Source organism: Schistocerca nitens, chromosome 10, assembly GCF_023898315.1.
Source record: "Schistocerca nitens isolate TAMUIC-IGC-003100 chromosome 10, iqSchNite1.1, whole genome shotgun sequence".
Lineage (NCBI taxonomy): Eukaryota > Metazoa > Arthropoda > Insecta > Orthoptera > Acrididae > Schistocerca > Schistocerca nitens.
The window spans coordinates 62,356,459-62,380,534 of record NC_064623.1 but is presented as its reverse complement, the minus strand read 5'-3'; the positions used below and the strand labels follow the sequence as shown (position 1 = coordinate 62,380,534).

The following is a 24,076-nucleotide window of genomic DNA, read 5'->3' as shown; positions in this document are numbered from 1 at the left end:
CATATCAGAACATTTAAGTATGTGATATCGGGCTTTTATTTGTCGTATAAATATTATTCTGCATTAATTCATGACGGAAAAAAGTGAATAATTATTATTTCCGCTACAAAAATTAAATGACAAATGTCATCCTTGACACGATGCTGTACCATGTCGCTATTCTTTTGTTCGTTATTACGTGAATTGTTGGTTTGCAATAGGTTAGTACACCGGGAAAGCGAAAGTGTGTTGTATAGATTTTTGTGGGCGTTAGTGTTGAAGGCAAGTACATTTTTCATTCAGCTAACGATTTTTGTGTGTGGACATACATAAGTTTTTTATGTAAGTTTTACTTTCTCTCCTGCAATGTCCGAAATTAATTTTAGTTTGTATGGGATCTCGTGGAACTGTGTTGTGTTAATTAGTTGACTGTACTTTCGTCTTATCGCCAGAAATAACATGTCGCTTTTCTAAAAAGTATATAATATTTACATAAGTAGCTAGGAATATCCTGGTAAGGAATCTGTCCATGAAGTGCAGAACGTAGGTGTATACCTGAAAAATGTTAGGTGTCTCCCATTTATTTTCTGACGAGAAATAGATGGAAATGAGTTTGTGGCATGGAAGGATATAATGTCCAATTCAACAAGTCGAATTTTGTAACAATTAAGCCAAATTGATAAAGTGAATGGGGTGGACATGCATTGGCACACACAGTAGGTTGGAAGGAGCTGGAAATCTTCCCAAAGCACATTGGAAACGATAAAGCTAAGCCGACAACTATTCTTTTATATATTTGGATATATGTCGCAATCACAATATTCATTAGGCCCAGGAAATGAAGATGGTAAAGTATTACAGTCCATACTGATTGGTAAATGTGGAACTGCATAGCCTACATATTTTAAAGCACGTGATAAGAAACAAAAATTATAGAGAGAGAGATAATATTGAGCACGAAAGGAAAAACCTGGGAAAATGACAATTTGTGGGAGGAATTTGCATTTTTTCTTCGTTGTTAATCTTTTGTTATTTGCTGCCTGCAGGAGAGGCGTTTTTCTTGCAAGAAATTTGAGAAGAATTACATTTTCATCATGATTTTATTTATGCAGTACTGTGAGGGTAATAAAAACGTTTTCTTGATAAACAACCTAATGAGCAGCCCTCTTGTGTGCATTCTTCTGCCACATGGTTTGAGAGTTACTTCTTTTATTCTCTTAATTTCGTATGTTTATCATTTATAACTTCCTTTTAAGCAGTTTATTCACTCATTGATTGCACCATAAACCATAGTGGTTTGTCCATCTGTTTCACGAAACATTTTCACAATATCACACTGCAAAAGAGCGTTGTCAGAATTCTGTGAGGATCAGTTTCAATTGTGGGTGAACATCAGCAGTGTGTAGTTAATCTGGATTTTATGATAGTTTGTGTGCATGCTGTATTTATGAACTATATTAACTCACGTGTATTGTAATTGATACCAGAGTGGGTGTTTGAGATCTTGAATCCAGAAATTGAATTACCCGTAGAAATGTGGTAGTGCTATTTGCTTTGCTGTGTTCTACAAGGCATTCCGGAAAGTAAGTACAGATTAGGACAAAAATATTTTTCAAACCAAAATTTATTTTTGTGAGGAAGAGCATTTCTTGTACCATTTTTCTACATAGTTGTTACCATTGTTCAGACATGTGTCACAATGGGAAATCCACTTTTGTATGCTCTCTTCATAGAAAGATGTCACCATTGAAGACAGCCATTGCTGAAAACCATCTTTTTGCAGAATAATTACTGTCAAAGTGTCTTCCTCTAACTTAAAGTTCAACAAGTGGTAGGTCAGAAGATGCGGGATCAGGGCCCTATGGCAAATGATCGCACTGCTCTCAACTGAATTGTTGATAAGATTTTGAGTGACACCAGCAGAATAGTGTGTGGTGTTATGGAGCAATGCAATGTCTTGCCTTTTGTTTTGAACTGTGTGCTGAAGTTTTCTCAGCATTTCACGGTATCATACCACATCGACTATTTCACACCTGGGAAGGATTTCAACAAGCAGAAAACTAAGCACAAAATGGTGTTCAGCAGTGGCTGTCTTCACTCTCAGCATTGTTCTCTGAAGAGAGTATAGGAAAGTTGATTTCCTGCTTTGGAAGATGTCTGAACAGTGATGGCAACTACTTAGAAAAATTGGTTGAAGAAATGCTCTTCCCTGTAAAAAGAAATTCCAATCTGAAAATAAATGTTTTTATGAGTTTTTTAAAAGCTTTGCTTACTTTAGAAAGTAGAACTAGACATTCCTCATATATCTATGTCTGTAGGCTTCCAGTTTCCTTGCTTACAACTGTTGGTAGCTAGTTACCATATGAATTTATCACAATACTGGACAGGCTTTGAACTCTAGAGAAACATTCAGAGTGCTCATCAAAATTATTCCCATGTTATGTCTCATGATTCAGCGTTTCTCAGTTTTTTCTTAACTATAACAGCAAAACTGTTGGCATGGTTGCCTAAAAAGATCAGTGATCATGGAAAGTTACATACTGGAATGTTACTACTGCTATGCAGTATTTACAAAATTTATTTCTGTGCATATTTTATCATATTGAACTGTGGCTTGCAAGAGCTAATGAATATGTCAGAGATAGATGAAAAAGGCAATGTGTGAGTGTAATTTTTGCATGTGTATTAAGTTTTTCCTTATACAGGAGTACTTTCAGCGATATAACTCTGTTGTGAGGGATAAAGTGGTGTAACAGGAGACAATGTGACCTATTTTTTTTTTTTTTTTTTTTTTTTTTTTTTTTTTTACATCTTCCTTTGAGGAAAAACATGAGTCAAATTAATGGCTTCGTCTGAATATTTCTCTCAGATAACCTTTCCGTAAGGATCCATAAAGTAGTCCACTTACATTTAATATCTTCTTTGGAGTAAACACACCCTTCCTCCCACCCAGCCCCTTCTGCTCCCCTCCCGCTTTCCCAACTCCCCCACCACGGACTCCCTTATTAGCCGGTAAGAAGTTAATGTTCATGAGGAGTGTTCGAAACACTCCACCGATTATGTGGAATGTATGAAATAATGTATGAAGTTATCGCCACACAGTGCTCTTTTCCTTCTGCACAAGTGCTGATGCATGGAAATAAAAGCGAATGCACAAATATTAGTGAAACAAACTTACTATACACATGTGTGCTTTTATGTCCACACATTGCCTAATTGTAGAAGCAATCTGCTTTTGATCCTCGTGTGTGCTTTCATGTCCACACATTTCCTGATTGTAGGCGCAATATGCTGTTGATCCTCGTGTGTGCTTTCGTGTCTATACATTGCCTAATTGTTGAAGCAATCTGCTGTTGATCCACATTTTTGTTCTGTTTTTATAGTGATGACAGACCTCAAAAAAGGGAGGCAGGATGCAACTATGGGTAAAGTGCTATATAAATAACACAAAGTGGTGAAGAGGTTATGATTGCAAATTTCTGAAGACTGTGATAGAGATTCTGATTTTTCTGCTTGGGAAACTGAGAATGTGTATCTTCAGGGAAGCTACTGTTACAGTTCTTGCAGCAGTATGGCAGTCAATAATGTTTTGTTATTTAGTAACCAGTGATCACATACATGTTTCAGCTACTTATTTTACATTTCAGGGGTTATTTCTGAAACCATTGGTTAGTTGGCTTTTGTAAGGCCATTTATATTTTATTTTACAAGACCAATATTTATACAATTTCTCTCTCTCAAAAAGTGCTTGGATTCCACAAATTAGGGAAGGTCAAAGACCCAGAATCCACTACAATGAAGACTGTGTTTTCCAAATTTGTATTTGCATCCTCAATATCCTGCAATTCAGTTTCTAGTTTTATGAGCTCCACCTGTGCCATCTCTTTCAGTTGTAACATGCCTCAGTTTTTGTACCATAAAGTTGCCAGAGCACGAATAATTGTTCAGTTTTTTACCTGCACTTTTAATAATGTTGTATGCTACTTCTCTGTTTTCCTACACAAAGATTTATCATATTCTTTAAGTCATATGATCAGAAAATTTTTACTATCTAGTTTTTATTTTCCACCATGTGAAGACTCCACTTGGCATTACGGGCATCATATCTCAAATTTTTGTTCAGATAATCTTTAGAAGCAGAGCTCTATAAAACTTTCGTCTGTCTGTGTGTAATCTGTAAATTTCAGTGCACTTCCTTTCAACGTCAACAGGTGTCATTGTGCATAAATCAACTAAAAGCATTACCCAACATTATACAGAATGAAACACACAATGGGCACCATCTTCTTGTTATTGGCTAAACAATGGAAATGATTAACATTAAATGTAGCCAGCAATGCTCTATGATGCCCACTTTTATTTCAAACAAATTACGGTTGCGTACATGCACATGAATGCTTGCTTTGTTGGAAATTTGCACCGCATGCTAAAGTTGAACAGAAAAAAGGCATTGTGTAGGTGCACCTTAAGAGTAGTAATTGCTAATTACTGACCATTTACATATGTGAGCTGTGTTGTTTATCTTAAACTTGTACTTTATGTAAGGTGATACGTTTTAGGCAGTTTTAGCTGTGTGAATGACACATTAAAATCATGGAATATGCAATCTGTTACTGGGAAGTACACCTGCCTGTAGAATGATCATTATTATCCAAAATGGTTACCTTTCCTTTCAGTGTTGCCATACAACTAATGGAAAACAATAATGCAGTGACCCAAAACTTTATATAAACAGTCATCCTTTTTCCTCCTCTTCACATTTGGTCGAAGTATTGGCTCTATACACCTTTCGTCTTTGTTCCTTTTGATAAAATAAGCTTTCCTTACAATAGAGAGCAATGTAAAAGTAAAAGCATTACATCACATTACATGTTTGGAGTTGTCAGCACTTGGAAGTTGTCATCTTTACATTCTGCTGGCTTATAAAAGGTTTGACAAGAGCTTTTTACTATGAATTTTTTGGTTTATATCTGCCATTCCCATGTTACTAATTTCTTTTCTGCTTTCGCCTCTACTGCATATTGAGCTCAGTGGTCACTTCTTTATTAATGGTCTTTAATTAGGGCTTACAATCGTCTTAATGATCTCTCTTTGTGATGGTAAGTTCAAGTTTTTTCCCATTATAACATTTAGCTGACAGTATTTTGCCTGTTGAAGTAATCTATCATGATATTTATATGCAACCATGTACGTTAATAATAGAGATTTTGTGGCAGCTGGCTTCTCAAGATTTTTAGGTCCGCAGCTCATGGTCTAGTGGCTATCATTGCTGCCTCTGGATCACAGCCCTGTTCCACCTCCTTTCCGGGCACCTCTGCGTACACCCCCGTGGTGTGTTCCTCGCCCTTGCCTTCGGTTCGACTTGGCACGGGCCTCGAAGGACTCAGTCCCTCCAGAGGCCTTCCGCCGCCGCTTTTATTCCATCCTGGCCACGTATCAGGGCTCTGGAATTGTTTACACTGACGGTTCAATGGTTGCTGGTTGTGTCGGGTATGCGCTAACTCTAGGGGACCATTCCGAACAACGTTCCTTGCCGGATGGCTGCAGCGTTTACACTGCTGAGCTGGTCGCCATCTTTCGTGCCCTAGAGTATATCCGCTCCTGCTCAGGTGAGTCCTTCGTTATCTGTAGCGATTCCCTGAGCGGTTTACTAGCTCTTGACCAGTGTTTTCCTCGTTCTCGTCTGGTGATGGCTATCCATGAGTCTCTGCATACTCTTGCACGTTGCGGCCGCTCTGTGGTCTTCGTGTGGACCCCAGGCCATGTTGGGATACCTGGCAATGAGAATGTTGACTGCCTGGCGAAAGAGGCCACTAGTAAATCGTCTCTGGGGATTGGACTCCCGGAGACTGATTTGCGGGCAGTCTTACGCCGCAAAGTTCTTTCGGTTTGGGACGCTGAATGGCGCAATCTGCCCACGCCCAACAAACTCCGTTCAATCAAGGCGACGACGACTGTGTGGCGGTCGTCCATGCGGGTCTCCCGCCAGGAGTCTGTTGTCCTCTGCTGGCTGCGCATTGGGCATACTCGGCTTACGCACGGCCACTTATTGCGCCGTGAGGACGCACCTCTATGTCGCTGCGGCTCCGTTTTATCTGTGGTCCATATTTTATTGGAGTGTCCGCTTTTAGCTGTGCTCAGGCAGTCGTTCGCACTGCCTGACATGCTCCCTGCCCTTTTAACAGATGACTCTATATGGCTGACTTAGTTTTACGTTTTATTCGGGCAGGGGTTTTTTATCGTTTAATCTAAGTGTTTCTGTTTTATCTTATTGTTTTGTGTGGATTCTGGCCTTTGGCCTCCGGTTTTAAACTGATTTTTTAATGTGTTTTAAGTGGTTGGCTTTTCCTTTTTTATTTCTATGGTCGGCCAACCACCGTCACACACTGTGTGATTTTAGTTCGTTTTGTCAGGTCTTTGTCTCAGTTTCTCTTGTTCTGTGTCGTCTGTGCTCTAGTCTGTTGATCGTTTTTATTCTCTGTGTGTGTTTTTAGTGCTTGGAATAAGGGACCGATGACCGTAGCAGTCTGGTCCCTTTAATCCCACTAACCAATCTGGATCACAGGGTCCTGGGTTTGATTCCTCATCAGGTTGGGGGTTTTCTCTGCCCGGGGTCTGGGTATTTGTGTTGTCCTCTTCATATCATCACCATCATTCATGACAGTGGCAAAATTGGAATGTTAAAAAATTGGGACTTTGTACAGGCACTGTTGACCGCGCAGTTGAGTGACCCACAAATTCAGTGCAAATTATTGTGTGTCATTAGCCTTAGGAGTGAAATGCTTATTATTTTATCCAATTTCAGTGCATCTAGAAGTTATTGAATAGTCATGGATTAAAGGAGACCACTCCTTTGATCAAAAAGTATTTACATTCTACTAGAATGTTCCTACAACTGGTTGGTTGAATAATCAGCATTACAGTGGTAGAAAGGTCTTCAGATGATAATTGGAAAGGGGCTGTTAAATTCTCACTCTGTGACACTTAATTGTTCACCTCTTGGAATCTAAAGAAATAAGGGAAGGGAAACTAGTATAAGCCAGAAAAGAAGTATAGAGGATATGTGAATGTGTATGCAGTGTGGTGCAAAACATGTATTGTCTCCCAGGTGAAAATATTGAGGTCTTTACATCTGGGCGCTTTTGGATATGGAAGACGAAATGTTGAGGAAGAAGAAATTCTAAATCTGTGCATAAGGTATCACCTTTTAGTGAAGATAGCCATAAGCTTACTAGATATGGCTGGGATGGCAAATCTAAGACAGTTATATACTATATATTAACGGACAAATTAATTGGAGGAAAAGTAAGGGACACTAAAGTCATACCAAGTGAGCGCTTGGATAGCGACCACAGGTTACTAGTAGCTGATCTAAATTACAAGATGCAAAGATTGAATGTTGTACAGAGAATACCAAAAATTAAGGAGTATAACTTGAAAGAAGAAGAAAATAAGAAAAGTTTCCAAAATATTGTAGCACAAAAATTGCCAAAAACCGAAAGGGGTAGTGTAGAGGAAGAGTGGAACCTATTTAAAACATCAATAGTTAACAGTGCTGTGCAGACATGTGGCAAAACAGAGGGTTATGTGAAAGACAAAGAAACCAGTTGATGGAACAATATAGTAAAAGATGCAATTAAAAATGTAATATGGCAAAGAAAAGCATGGAGTCTGAAAAAAGAAATCAGAGCCAGGGGCTGGTGCCAAAAGATGAACACAAGGTGAGAACAGTGGAGAAGGAATACCAACAAAAGAAACTCCAAGCAAAGACAATTGTGAAAGAAGAAAGGAGAAGAGTTGGGAAATATTCACCCAGAAACTAGAGCAGGATAGCAAAGGGAACCAAATCTGCTATATAGGTTATCGAAAAGTAAAAGATCTGATAGAGAAGACATCAAAGAGATTGAAACAGAGGATGGGGATATTACCAGGGACATGGAAGGTAACAGGGAAGAGATGAAGAATTATTTTGAAATCTTACTGAATGGGGAAGGCGCACAAGAAATTGACACCAAAGTCATTGAATTAGAGGAGGAGCAGGATCCAATCTCTTGGTTAGAAACTGAGAATTCCCTGAAACTGATGAAAAGTTGGAAGGCAGCTGGAGTAGATGAGCTGACAGTGGATATGATTAAAGCCGCAGGAATCCAAGGAATACAATGGTTACACTGGGTGCTGTGGGTGATATGGAAAGAAAAAATAGTGCCAGATGAATGGAAAAAAGGAATTATAACAACATTGTTCAAGAAAGGTAGTAGAAAGAAATGCACCAACTACCAAGGAATCACACTGCCTTAAGATCATGGAAAAGGTCATAGAAAAAAGATTGCAGAAAATTCTAGAACACCAGTTGAGGAACAACAGCGTGGGTTCAGAAGTAATAGGGGAACTGATCTCATTTTCTTCCTCTGTCAGTCAATGAAGAATTATTAGGAAAATGGAAAGGTCTTGATAATGGTATTTGTGGATTTGGAAAAAGCATATGACAGTGTACCGAGGAATAAAATATGGGAATGCTTGAGATAACATAATGTTCCTGATTCATTAATTAAAAAAGTCCAGATGCTGTACGATGGTTGAGAGAGCAGTGTACAAGTAGGAGGTGGAATATCAAAATGGTTTAAGACAAAGAGAGGTGTTCAGCAAGGCAGTTTGCTCTCCGCTTTACTCTTCATTACACTTATGGACACAATCATGAAAGAAATGAAGGAAGAAGAAAATTAAGATCTCAGTGCTTTTGTTTTCGCTGATGACATCACCATTTGGGGAGAGAAGGTAGCTTCTTCCACCAAATATGAAATCCATCTGGGACAAGGAAATCCCTCTAAGAACCAAACAGACCAGGTACAAAACTTACCTCCTGCCAATCATGGTGTATAGTCTAGAGGCCCGTGTCATAAATAAGAAAGAAGAGAGTCAAATACAAGCATGTTAAATGAAGTTCCTTAGTTCAGCTCTACAACAAACTAAGAGAGATAGTCAGGAGCGATTACAGAGGAAAGGATGAGTGCTTTGAGATTGAAGAGGCTCGGTCATGTGAAGTGAATGCACCCGACTTGAACTACACGCCAGTATTTGAAGATGAAGGTACCAGGAAGAAGACCAGTTGAGTGGCCTAGAAGGCAGAGATGGACAGATCAGGTTAAGGAAGATCTCAAAAGTAGAGTAACATGAGATATAGTGGTGAAGGGGAAAGCTATACCAGGACAGAAACCAATGGAGGCATATCGCTCACAAAGTTCCTACCCGGCTCGCTGGAAGGCAATTGATGATGATGATGATGATGATGATGATGATGATGATGATGATGATGACATCCATATGCACTGCAAGGAGCGATTAATTCACCTTGGAATTACAAAGTGGCTGGTAAGGAACAAACACGTGGCAGAATTTATAAGTATGCAAGTATACAAACTATTCTGAATTTACACAAACATCTTATTGTCATTTGAAATACTGAGAAATTGTCAGAGTAATGGAATGTTGACTTAATCCGTCCACTACACAAGGTAGGACATAGATCAGATCCAAATAATTACAGAGGTATATCCTTGCTGGATACTGCTAAAAAATATTTTGTAAGGTTCTGTATTTCAGAATTCATGAACATCTTGACGGTGAATTAGTTGAATATTAAGGAAGTTTTTGTGCAGGACAAAGCTGCCCTTATCAAATTATTGGTCTAAATGGATAATGAAACACCAAAGGGCCAGCAACAAGAAGTTAGTGATCACCTTAGTCGATTTAAAAAAAAAAAAAAAGCCTGTGATAGTATCCATCCTGATTCACTACTGTCTATCTTTACAGAATTTGGTTTGTATCAGAAACTTTTCAACCACATTGTGGTCACCCTTTGAAATATTAAATCGAGAGTAAGGTTCAGAAATGAATTGTCTGAACCTTTTGAGATTTTGAAGGTGTCTCCATTGCTGTTTAATTATATGCTAGAGAAAATCGTGCTTGAATGGAACAAGGTGTGTCCACCATCTGTTAAGATTGGAAGAAAGATTTGATTTAATCGTCTTAGGGTTGCAGATGATTTGGTGTTGTTAGCAAACAGTATTGATGAAGTAAAGTTTCAGAGAGAAGAGCCAGAGCAATTAGTGACAAAGGTTGCATTCGAAATTGATTTTGAAAAAACAGAAATGATGCCCACCTTCCCTGTTGACACATCCTATATTATACTCCACAATGCACAAAAATTAAGGTCACCACTTACTTTGATGTTGTGACACTGAAGTCAATCCACCATCTCCTCTTTTCACATTGCTGTGTAGATGCATTGTCACAAATACAAAATGGTAAGAAGTGTTATTGAGAATAATTGTTGACCAATTTTTGAATATTTGGTATTAGTTAGTCTGAGTCACTTATAAATTTATCATAGTTCACCGTCACCTCGCACTCCTACCTTCTACCTACTTCCTAAAATTCACAAACCCAAACATCCCGGCCTCCCCATTGTAGCTGGTTACCAAGCCCCCACGGATCGTATCTCTGCCTACGTAGATCAACACCTTCAACCCATTACATGCAGTCTTCCATCCTTCATCAAAGACACCAACCACTTTTTCGAACGCCTGGAATCCTTACCCAGTATGCTACACCCGGAAACCATCCTTGTAACCATTGATGCCACTTCCCTATACACAAGTATCCCGCATGCCCAGGGCCTCGCTGCAATGGAGCACTTCCTTTCACGCCGATCACCTGCCACCCTACCTAAAACCTCTTTCTTCATTATCTTAGCCAGCTTCATCCTGACTCACAACTTCTTCACTTTTGAAGGCCAGACATTCCAGCAATTAAAGGGAACAGCCATGGGTACCAGGATGGCCCCCTCGTATCCCAACCTATTTATGGGTTGCTTAGAGGAAGTCTTCTTCGTTACCCAGGCCTGCCAACCCAAAGTTTGGTACAGATTTATTGATGACATCTTCATGATCTGGACTCACAGTGAAGAACAACTCCAGAATTTCCTCTCCAACCTCAACTCCTTTGGTTCCATCAGATTCACTTGGTCCTACTCCAAATCCCATGCCACTTTCCTTGACGTTGACCTCCATCTGTCCAATGGCCAGCTTCACACATCCGTCCACATCAAACCTACCAACAAGCAACAGTACCTCCATTATGACAAGCTGCCACCCATTCCACATCAAACGGTCCCTTCCCTACAGCCTAGGTCTTCGTGGCAAACGAATCTGCTCCAGTCCTGAATCCCTGAACCATTACACCAACAACCTGAGAACAGCTTTCGCATCCCGCAACTACCCTTCCAACCTGGCACAGAAGCAAATAACCAGAGCCACTTCCTCATCCCCTCAAACCCAGAACCTCTCACAGAAGAACCCCAAAAGTGCCCCACTTGTGACAGGATACTTTCTGGGACTGGATCAGACTCTGAATGTGGCTCTCCAGCAGGGATACGACTTCCTCAAATCCTGCCCCGAAATAAGATCCATCCTTCATGAAATCCTCCCACTCCACCAAGAGTGTCTTTTCGCCGTCCACCTAACCTTCGTAACGTCTTGGTTCATCCCTACGTAATCCCCAAACCACTTTCCCTACCCTCTGGCTCCTACCCATGTAACTGCCCCCGGTGTAAAACCTGTCCCATGCACCCTCCCACCACCACCTACTCCAGTCCTGTAACCCGGAAGGTGTACACGATCAAAGGTAGAGCCATGTGTGAAAGCACCCACGTGATTTACCAACTGACCTGCTTACACTGTGACGCTTTCTATGTGGGAATGACCAGCAACAAACTGTCCATTCGCATGAATGGACACAGGCAGACAGTGTTTGTTGGTAATGAGGATCACCCTGTGGCTAAACATGCCTTGGTGCACGGCCAGCACATCTTGGCACAGTGTTACACCGTCCGGGTTATCTGGATACTTCCCACTAACACCAACCTATCACAACTCCGGAGATGGGAACTTGCCCTTCAATATATCCTCTCTTCCCGTTATCCACCAGGCCTCAACCTCTGCTAATTTCAAGTTGCCGCCACTCATACCTCACCTGTCATTCAACAACATCTTTACGAACTGCACTTCCGCCTCGACTGACATCTCTGCCCAAACTCTTTGCCTTTAAATATCTCTGCTTGTGTCTGTATATGTGTGGATGGATATGTGTGTGTGCGCGTGCGCGAGTGTATACCTGTCCTTTTTTCCCCCCTAAGATAAGTCTTTCCGCTCCCGGGATTGGAATGACTCCTTACCCTCTCCCTTAAAACCTACATCCTTTCGTCTTTCCCTCTCCTTCCATCTTTCCTGAGGAAGCAACAGTTGGTTGCAAAAGCTTGAAATTCTGTGTGTGTGTTTGTGTGTTTTTTTATTATGTCTATCTACCAGCACTTCCCGTTTGGTAAGTCATGGAATCTTTGTTTTTAATATATCATAATTCATGTATACACTGTAACCTCCTGTATCCTACCAATTTAAAAAGCATGTGAGGTGTCTGCATCCAGTAGAATAAGTCTGCTTCACTAGCTGGAAGGCATTACCATTGTTCCTCGAGTTGTCATCTGCCCAGTCTAACTCGAGAACATAGCAACAATTGACCCAGGTATGATCAAGCCCCACTACTTCATCAGTATTTATTCCCCATACCTGTCTTAAAAACTGGCATCACTTCACAGCTACACCTTTTGAGCAGTAACTTGTCGAAAGTCAATTTTCCCTTTCTGTGATGATAATCTAAACCAGACAGTGTTATTGCATTCACTGTAAATGGCTGTACTGAATGTTTCAGAATGAATATGACTGTTTTTAAACAATTATAAAGAATACATCAAATCAAAAAGTGACTCAGTTTTTCTTTACAAGTATAGAATATGAGCACCATTCGCCACTCAGCACAGCAGTTACAGAACAACATGTGGAACGAGTGTGAGGATCTTTCACATGTAGCCCCAAGAAATCAATTCAGAAGGCTAGTCGTGAATTAGCTTCCAGTGACATTTGTGTGGAGATGCTCATAATTATGTCCTTTTTGTTTTTTTTTTACAAGCTCGAAAGCCTACAGACTAGGATTTATGTGCCAGCTGTGCAAACAAAATGTTACTGCATGAACTTGAAGATTTTCTGGATCATGTCTTCTTCAGTGATGAATCGACAATTAACGTAAGTGGAATTGCCCCCCCCCCCCCCCCCCCACACACACACACACACACTGTGTGTGTTTGCGCATCTGGGGGTTAGCAAACTCCCCCCTCACACACACACACACACACACACACACAAGATGTTACAGTTGCAACGATACTACCATAAATTGAATGCTTTTTGTGTCATATTCCAGTGGAAAGTTTATAGGCCTTTTTTATTTTATTTATTTTTTCCCCCTGCTCAAGATTTGGAAAGAAGTCTCCCAGCGACTTGATCTGTGCCACTTGACAAATGGTGCTCACATTAAACGCTTGTTACGGTTGCTCTTTCATATGATATATTATTTATAAATGTAAATTGGATTTAATAAATACTACAGAGCCTTAAAGCTCAGATATTCATTTTCAAGCACACGGTATGATGATAAAATCAAACAATGGAAAATCCAGGATGAAATGTTACAATAAGTGTGGATTTAGCTGCCAGAGACACTCTCTCTCTCTCTCTCTCTCTCTCTCTCTCTCTCTCTGAGTGTGTGTGTGTGTGTGTGTGTGTGTGTGTGTGTGTGTGTGTGTGTCCGAAAACTTATTTTGTGACAGCCTTTTTTGTTGTGCCTATCTGCAACTCAGTATCCTGGATATGATGAGGTTATCCATACAACATTTGTATCACTTGAGTTTCCAGCCTTGATTATTTTACTGCTTCTTATTTGTGCACAAACCTTTTACTGTCAAATCTTCACAACTAAGTTTTTGTGTGCATTTGAAACTGCAGTTGTCTGCTATTGTTAACGGATAGAAGTGGGCCAACGTTTGTGAATGGAGATAAGTGGGCCAACAAGGGGTTTAACAATGGGAAATTTTCGTCTCTTTGGGAAAATGCCTTGAGTTAGTGATGCATTACGTATTTCAGACAATACCGGACTTATTATATGGGAACAAATCTTTAGTACTGTATTGGAAACACCATCAAAACTAGAAGAGCTTTTATTCTTGAGAGAATGTATGACCTTAATTTCAGAAGTCGAAGATAAGGGTACATTCATATGATGTAATTTTATGAGAGTTGCTTCTTCAACATATTGCTGTGATCTTTCTCTTAACCTGTTAGTCCCAATGCTTTCTGCTATGTTTAATAAATGACTATTAAATACATTTGCTACCTATGACTTGTCATTCATGAGCCTTCCATTCAATTCAGTTGTAATGTTCAGTTGTGTGTTTGGTTGTCCTGTCTCTTGCTTCACTATATTCCTTATTGCCTTAACTCTGTTGTCAGATGTACTTATTTCCGACTTTATGTGCATGTTTTTTTGATTTTATTAGTAATTTTGAGTAGTTTATGTAGTGCACAACTACTGCAGGGTTTCTATTTGTTCTTGCCAAAGGATACATTTCCCTTTTCCTTTCACAAGATACTTTAATGGCCTTAATGATCCTTGACTTTTTACATGGCTGTATAATGTCCCTCCTGATTAGCTTATGTGGAAAGCTATTTTCATATACTGATATGAATTTATCCTGGAATAGATTAAATTTTTTATTGGTATTTGGTTCTTTATAAATTTCATCCCAGGTTGTTTCTTGTAAACTACTCTTAAAAATATTTGCCCTGTAGTCGCTAATGATTCTGTCTTCCACTGAGGTGTATCCACACTGTAAGGCACTATGTCATTTATCCTGATTAATTGTGCATCATGATCAGAGAGAGCATTTGTTACTGGGTGTAAACAGTTATTTTCTTGCTTCGTGCCTCATCAAAGAAAACATTATCAATTAGGGATCTATTGTCTTTATCCACCCATGTTAAAAAGTTAACTACTGAGAGCAAATTGTAGGATACAGATAAGGTTTCCAGAGCATTTTTCCTACCAGAATCCTATAGAAAATATACATTGAAGTCACCACAGACTTGCTGATGTATGACCAAATACAAGCCTATAGAATACCAGATTGGCCTTATACTTGAATTAAAGAATTCTTAATTAATAGATGACAGCATGTCATTCTTAATAGACAGAAATCTTGAGGCGTAACAGTAACATTAGGCCACTTGACCCTCAACAAAAACTAATGTAATGTATAGCCCAGAAATAGGTGGAAAAATGCAGTATTGTGTGACTACATAACTGCAGAACAACGCTGGGAGTGCTCACATCTGTTAAATACCCACATCTGGGAGTATGCATATGGAGGAATTTGAAGTGAAATGACCACATAACAGGTTGGACAGATGCTACAGTGTGATTCACTGGAAAAAAAATCTCAAGAAGTATAGTTCATCTACAAAGGAGGTTGATTACAAAACCCTCGTTCAACCAATGCATGAATGTTGCTCATCAGTCTGGGGCCCGTACCAGATAAGATTTATAGAGGAAACAGAGAAGATCACAACAACAACATCCTTTTTCATCACAGCTTCACTTAGTATAAGCACGAAAGTGCCACAGTGTTGTGTTTGTGTGACTGGGGTAGGGGGGGGGGGGTGAAAGCCTGGTAACCTTTGACCTTTGATATTTTACCAATTTCAACAGTCTTGTATAATCACACTTCATGGTACCATTACTTCACTTTTGTTACTACCGTGTCCTTCCCAACTGTGATATTGAACAAGTCAGTTTTCATTTTCACAATTTATTATGACCTTTTCAGAGGTACTAATTTGAATTGTCTCCTTAGAGAAATTATGGAGGAGGAAAAGAAAGAAGTGATTAAGGAACAAATATGTTGCACCTTTTCAAGCTGAGCAACACCCAGGTCAGTCAAAACAAGATGGTGCCAAAAACATGAAAATTGCTTGGTTCACCTAACTTTTGATACAGCTTGGAAAGATTGGAAAAAAGTATTGGCACAGATGAAGTTCCATCTGAGTTGTAGAAAGTACTACTAAATGTTTGTAATTATTAAAAAATGCTTTTGATGTCATTGGAGTACGAGAGGTCTGACTTGTTACTAATATTTATAATAAAAAAGCTGTAGTTAAAGGATGCAGAGATACAAGAATTGTTAGGCTACCAATATATATAGTTAAGCAGTGCTTTCAGTTCGTGCAAGTATTTTGCTAAAATATAAAAATTCTAAATTTCATTCTTTCTGTCATTTTATTGATGAACATTTAGTAGATAAAAGCTTCCAAAAGAAGTTCTTGATAGTGTGTAATGCACCAGCCGGTATTCAGTGATACACAGCAGAAACGTGCAAATACAGAATATGTCAGTTTAGGTAATAGCTACACTTTTATGTTCCAATGTTACCTTGTTCTCTTACTTATCTTTCAATGTACTATGGGATTAAAACTTTTTGATTTTAGGTGCTATTATGTTTTTGGTATTTCTGATAAAGATCCATGACTGGTCTCATTCTTTGATGTTTTTTGTGTTTTATTTTCATGTTACAAAGCACAGTTTCTGAGAGGAGAGTAAGATAGGCAGTTAGATCCCTGTTATACTGTTGTACAGTGTGTTCCAAACTTCTTGTATTATCACATGTTGTACTCCTGATTCTGGTCAACAACTTAAGATTCTACTTTGAAAATTAGACATGGTGAATCTGAGTAGCACCTCTATAGGAATAAGCAAAGATTTCAGGAATAGTGCTGATACAAGACCCAGGTCTCCCTTTCCACGTATGTTGTAGAGACCCGAGTAGACAATTCCATTCTAGTGAGGGTCCTATTTCACGGCTTTCTTAAAGCCTTTTATTGTAATACATAGATGTGTGTGACCAAATATATATCTGATTGGGCTAGGATTTGCAGACTGAAAGTGTGGATTATTATTAGACCCTATGTATATTGGCAGTCATCAGAAGTTAATATAATGATGCATGATCATTAGTGGAGTTGCAAATAACACCACTGTCAGGGCACTTTTGGGGAAAAAAATATTTTGCGTGAAGACTGTGATTAACTTTTCTATTGGTATATTTAATACTAGAACTTGCTGAAAAGTAATGCCTCCAAATCTGTCATATGGAAACACTTTAAAGTTTTCACAATAAAACAGACACTCTTAACATTCTACATCTTCATTCTTTATGTCTACATATTAATTTTCAATATGTTGATGTTGGCAGCAAATACATTTCACCCAGTGAGAGACCAGTTTGTTGATACAGTCACTATAAAATGTTGTTGATGGAGCCACAACCTCACCTGTGCTTACACTGCTTCGTCACTATCAAAGTGAAGCCCTTGAAGGTCTTCACGTTTGGGGAAACACTCAGAGGTCTGTCACACACATTGAGGTTAGCACAACCATTTCCTTCATTACAAGCACGAATAACTCAACATAGCACATTACAACTGTCGATACAATCATCACCGTAAACAGCTTTTGTCCTTGTATGGATTTCAATTGGAGTCACATTTTCTGTGGTTAGAAACTCAATTACAACAAGATGTTTCTCATACAGTGACGTAGTTATGTTACTCACTACAATTCAGAGCCCTTTAGCAGCAGAGGGTTGCTAATTGGGTCAGCGAAGGGGTAAAGTTGACAGAGTAATATGTGTCACATATACTACCTCTACCGATTTTGAGAACAGAATAAAAACTGCGAAGGCATTACTTTTTGGCAGTCCCTCTCATATTTTCTTTGGAGTGATCAAATAAAAATTTTATACTCTTAATTGGCCACCACCAGAACAATTAAAACAGCATAAGGATCAATGGGAGTATGAAACTTTCACATGAGTACCAAAGAAATGATTATGTATGCCCCCCTCTCCAAGAGTAATTTTTTTTAAAGTAATGGAAGATTAAGCAGGCATGGCATTTGATTGTTGTGACTGCCAGTATCAGATCGAAATACTTTTGAAGCAGTATAGTAAAGCCTAGATTGTCTGTAAAGTAAAATACAACATTCCTATGTAGCCCATTCGTGAGTAGACGCATGTCATCTCTTTGGTATTCTTACCAGTTAGAAGTGCTAAAGAGTGTATGATGATTATAACAAGACTTGCTCATTGTGTGACAAATACCTGCAGTAGCAGCAGTAGTGAATGCACCACAGAAATGTGTGGCAAACTCCAATTGGAGATAAGACAATAGAGGTTGGCGCAGTGCCCAAAAGGCAATAAATCTTACTCCATACCTTCTGCTGTACAAAATGCTCAGGGACTACAGTTAATGACTTGGAGAATTTAGTGTGCATATTGATGTACATTTTCTCCCCCCCCCCCCCTTTTTTTTTTCTTTTTTCCCCACTCTGCAGAAAAGTAAAAAGGGACAAGAGGATGGGCGAGTGATAAGGGATGAAAGTATCCTGCCATGCAGAAAAAGTGGCTTGCAGCTGTAGATGTAGATGAAAAATATATTGGTTAATACTCAATGTTTCATTGACAGTAATGACTAAGTTAATGAAAATGATTTCTCTGGCACTCTGTTCCAGATGATATAGAAGTTCACCTCATTAACAAATTATAAAGGCGCCCCTCTGCACAAGTGTCCTTGACTGATCAGCAAGGAGAGAGAAATACAGATCTGAAGATGAGTAGTTCTGAAGAGGTATCCTGGATCTCATGGTTTTGTGGCTTGAGGGGCAATGAGTTCTTCTGTGAGGTGGACGAGGATTACATTCAGGACAAATTCAATCTGACTGGCTTGAATGAGCAGGTGCCCCATTATCGTCAGGCTCTAGACATGATACTCGACCTCGAGCCGGATGATGAGCTGGACGACAATCCGAACCAATCAGATCTGATCGAGCAGGCGGCGGAGATGCTGTACGGCCTCATACATGCTCGGTACATATTGACCAATCGGGGGATTGGCCAGATGATCGAGAAATACCAATCTGGAGATTTTGGCCATTGCCCACGGGTGTACTGTGAGAGTCAACCTATGTTGCCTATCGGATTGTCAGACATACCTGGGGAGGCGATGGTCAAGACATACTGTCCCAAGTGCATGGATGTTTACACACCGAAGTCATCACGTCACCACCATACGGACGGTGCTTATTTCGGCACTGGTTTCCCGCAGATGCTTTTTATGGTGCATCCAGAATATCGTCCAAAACGTCCTGTTAATCAGTTTGTCCCACGTCTGTATGGCTTCAAGATTCATCCACTTGCATACCAGATCCAGCAACAGGCAGCCAGCAATTTCAAGGCCCCACTTCGTGCTATCAGCTACAACAATGGGAAGCGTTAACATTTGGACTGGCACCTGAGAGAGCTTTTTCAGCTTTTTTCTTAGCATCAATATTTAATAGATATTCGTTCTTTGTCTTTGTAGGTTAATGTAATATTACATGGGCTACTGCCAAATTTAATCACAGTGTACTTGTCATACATTGTGTTGTGGAGTGCTTCGTGTTTTATCATTCCTCTTGTGCTGAAATTAGTCCAGAATAATTTGAGTGTATTTATGTCTGGTACATTTACATCTTGGATAAATTGTCTCAATTGTGTTTACTGTTTGGTTGGGTGAATTTCATTAATTTAATGATTTTATGAGAACAGAATATGTAACAGTTCATTGTTGTCATTGAATATCACATGACATTATCTTCCCCTTTTATGCGCTGCACCCATTTCATGTTGTTCATAGGAATGATGTATTGCAACTATTTATCTTTTCCATATTTCAGTATTTTAAACATAGCTGCACAACAGCAACGGTTCCACGTAATAGAATTATGAACAGCCGACCAGTTGCAATGGGTAAAGAAATCTTTACCTAGGTTTCAACAAATTTAAATTTGTCTTCTTCAGAAGGTGGCAATTTTACATTAGTATGGACTGATGTATCATCGCCGTTTTTACAAATGTCGCTTGTGAGCTCTGCAACATCCATGTACTAATTTATATTTACATGACAAACCCTATTTTTAAGGCTATATTTTAATTTGGACAAATGGATCCATGCAGACATTTGTAAAAACGGCGATGATACATCAGTTCATACTAATGTAAAATTGCCACCTTCTGAAGAAGACAAATTTAAATTTGTTGAAACCTAGGTAAAGATTTCTTTACCCATTGCAACTGGTCTCCTGTTCATAATTCTTTTCCATATTTGTTATTCAGCATCAGGGATTGTAATTTTGATAGAGGTTTATTCAATCTAATTGGATAAAATTTTTTCAGCTTGATGCTCATTCATATAGATAAAATTTTAGGAAGTAGTGGCACAATAAGACACTTATTTACACATACTAGAACTTTCAGTTTTCTAATTTTTTATTTAAAGGATTCATAAACCTTCTTATTTTGTAATAATACAATGCTGGGAACTGAGAGTGGGGCCTGGGCTCAACATTTTTGTGTTTGTAGAGGCAGAAGGGATTGGAAAAATTCCCAGGATATTGATTGTAGTGAGGAAATTGTAATTTGTACTGATAAATTTCTTAACAACCACGTGGTTTAATGAACGCAATAGGGCTGCCACCCATGTTTGTGATATGTAACTATTATTACAGTGTACATTAAAAAGTATTTTAAAAATATTCCTACAAATTGAAGGAAAGATAAAGTTTAAGCTGATGTGATAAATTTATTCTGAGAGCATTGAAAGTTATAATGATACGTAATATGAGCGTATCTCACGCATTGAAACAAGAAATTTCATGGTATGGCACTCGTGTAACAGAGGGCCATACCAGAGGATATTTTTTACATTGGTAATTGAAAGTTACCAGAAAGATAAACTAATTAATTCAACAGGCAGTTTAGGTTTGTGTATAATTGAAAACATGTAAGCCTTTGCATCAATACTGGTAATGTGACACCAGACTACATGGGTCCAATTAATGGCATTCTGACTTCGTGTGAAAAGTTTATGATTTTCATTTTTTAAAAAGAATTTCCACATATGGAAGGGAGTAGGGTTTAAAACAGTTGGGTGTCAAATATTGTTACCATAATTGTTTGAGATCCTCCTCTTGTCAAAATTAGTGCATATTTGGTAATTTAACTATTTATTGAAATATAAGATGCAGTTAAGAGTAACCATAGAATGTCTCATGACTGTGAACTGTTTAATTAAGCTCTTGTAATTGGATTGTTTTTTCATGAATATGGCATTACTTCATCAGATATTCATGTAGGAACACACTCAATGATTGCATGATGCTCTGGAGGCTTGAATACTATGGAACAGAATTTTTATGATAGTAATTGGATATTATTATATACAAGCAGAGTATATTTTAAAAATTACTGTAGATGGTTACGTACTTCTGGGTGATTTCACGCATGAAACAGAAATGAGTTTGGGAATGACTGTTGTTTATGGATGGATCATTCCAATAAATATGTATGTTAATTCTAAGAGTTTCCCAAAGAATATGCTATTCTGTGAACAACTGAGCTGCTCTGCTCTTGGTATCAGATAATCTTTCACTCTCATAATAGTAAGAGTGGAATCAGTGTTCTGTATCAGTTTTACAGTGTTCTTATAGCATCGTTTGTAACTGTCTCTCTGCATTATAAGATTATTGGGAACAATGTACCAAAATCGAATTACTTATTTTAACAAGTGTTAATCCATTACTATTGCGGTGATAATTTTGTGGGTCAAAGGCAAACAATGTAGGTGTGAGAATATTATAATTGCAGACACAGGAGGTCAGTAAATGTGTAACAGCAAATAAGCATTGTATTATGCTCACTTCTGTTTATTCTCTCATACTTTTAAACAGAATGAATTTTCTCATATGCCAAATTAATGATAGTTGCTGTGTTTGGTTCTTGTTATATGCTGACAAGTTTCACAATACTTGAGTACAAAATTTATACAAGTGTTTGCTGACACAACTGTTTGGAGAAATATGGTAATAAATTACCATTTAGCAGAATGTATGTATTGTCTGCATCTTTTAGCTATTCCGATAATATGATTAAAAAAAATGGGTATTTCCACAATGCACTTTTCAGCAATTGTTGACACCATAGTTTCAAACTTTCATTATTTCATGTCATTAAACTAGAAAGTATTACTAGTCAGTCATGAAAGGTTTTACACTTTGCAGGTATAAAAGGTACGTGCATCAACAACACTTGGTCTCGCACAGTAATTGTACATAAATATTTTTGAAATGTGTTCTTAATTAAGATAGAAATATTGTGCTACTTCAAATATAAACTTTACCTTATTTAGTAGGAACTCAAGCCATGTGTGTAATTAGTACTAGTTTCAAATTTTACTTCAGGTCTGAACTTCTTTACTTTCTCAGTCTTTGTCAATATTAAATAAGATTTCTGTTCCTTTGTAGTGTTGTACACACATAATTTGTATGTTCAGTATTTGTTGCAATTACAAGTTTACTCTGTATTCATTACAGTACTCTTTAGTACAAAACTTGCCTTGCAATGTAAAATTTCTTAATAAATGAAATGTCACATACTAAGCGTTTGAAGCAAGCTAATTTCTATTGTTCACCTATATGTATTACATTTGGGTGTTCTGGAAGAAAGAGTGAAATCACAAAGCAAAGCAAAGCAAAACAAAATATGAAGCTGAATACACAGTGTGATCCAATAACAAGTGGTAGAGGGGGTGTCACCTAAGAAGTCTCCATGTTTCCAACAAATCCACATTCTGCACTGATGGATCTACACACACACACACACACACACACACACACACACACACACACACGCGCGCGCAAAGGTAGATCCATCTATGGCAACCAAGTAATCTAAGTGAGCGAACATTTACAGTGCTCTATTAATGTCTGTTGTATCTCTGTTTATCATTTTAACAATTTGTTGAATGATTTGGAGAAATCAGTTTCATTGTTATGAATGAAATGCTGTGGTGAGTAACATACTACAAACTGATGGGGTAACTTCTTATAAAATTGTAAGATGGTAACATAATCTTATACACATACAAAAAACCTTTCCTCCAACATTCCCATTTTTACAATTCTTAAGATGGCAATAGGCCTTTATGTTAAAAGGTATCCTTCTACATTATTAAAGTAATTTTGTAGCAAATAATTATGGGCAGAGGTTTTAACTGTTGAAGTACATTTTATCATTTTGCTGTTGTCAGGTCAGTTTTATTGTACAGCTTCTTCCATATTTGCAGTGATTGTATTTGTTTTGGTGATACATTTGCATACTGGCTATTTGTCCTGTTTAGACAACAGGAACTGTTTAATTGGGTTTAACAGAGAAGAGCAGTAGTCTCTGGAGAAGCTGTTGCGTCCAAATGGGCGAGATGAATAAATAGATGTTGGAGCTATGTTGTAACTCTGTGCAGTAATGTTTTCGTCCACATGGGTAGGCCTGGAGAAAGTGAAAACAGTGAGAGCTTAACTGCTTCTGATCAAAATCATGACAATAGGGATACAATCCCTCCACCCTTGGGTTTTCCCATACTGAATTCTTCCTCACTGCATAATAAATGCAAGGCAGTGTTTTGTTCCTACAGTCCCCATCTCCAGTAAGATATTAAACTTTATTGCATCATGAATCATTGCCTTACTGCACTGTTCTTCCTTTTCACATTACATATTGTATTTCATATTGTTAGCACACTGGACTTGTGGACTCTCATTCGAGAGGGTGACGGTTCAAACTCTCGTCTGGCCATCCTGATTTAGGTTTTCCACAATTTCCTAAAATTGCTCAGACAAATGCTGGGATGATTCCTTTGAAAGGGTACGGCTAATTTACTTCTCCATCCATCCATAACCCAAGCTTGTGCCATTTCTAATGACCGCTATGTCAACAGGACGTCAAACACTGATCTCCTCCTCCTCCTATATTTCATGTTTCAGTTAACCATCACCTTACATAAATTATTTCTTTTACTTTCTAATTTATCATATTGTGTTTACTCTACTATAATCTTTCCACTGTGGGTCAGAAGACAACATAATAATTCTATTACGGAGTTATAGACAGAGTGAAGAAACAGTTTTATGTTCCACTTTTTTTTAAATTATCTGTTCTATTATGATTACATTTCACATTCTGATTTTAATGGCAAACTGTTTCCTTCATCATTCGCCTTTCTTTTCA

At 38.3% G+C, this 24,076-nt stretch overlaps 2 protein-coding genes across 3 annotated transcripts in view; both read left to right on the top strand.

The window, feature by feature from the left end:
• LOC126210081 (casein kinase II subunit beta) overlaps positions 1 to 24,076 on the top strand; it is a 35,530-nt gene that overhangs the window by 3,638 nt on the left and 7,816 nt on the right. Inside the window, exon 1 of one of the 2 annotated variants that reach the window (XM_049939208.1) lies at positions 15,832 to 15,856. The exons of the other annotated variant lie outside the window; for it this stretch is intronic. The gene's annotated coding sequence lies outside the window, so the exon portion shown is untranslated. Of the gene's footprint in view, positions 1 to 15,831; positions 15,857 to 24,076 lie in introns of those variants that run through there. 2 annotated transcript variants of the gene reach the window in all.
• On the top strand, positions 109 to 22,439 carry LOC126210080 (casein kinase II subunit beta). Its single transcript, XM_049939207.1, has 2 exons — positions 109 to 261; positions 18,490 to 22,439. Exon 2 carries the CDS (start codon positions 18,588 to 18,590, stop codon positions 19,251 to 19,253), a length of 666 nt encoding a protein of 221 aa, XP_049795164.1. The 5' UTR covers positions 109 to 261; positions 18,490 to 18,587; the 3' UTR covers positions 19,254 to 22,439.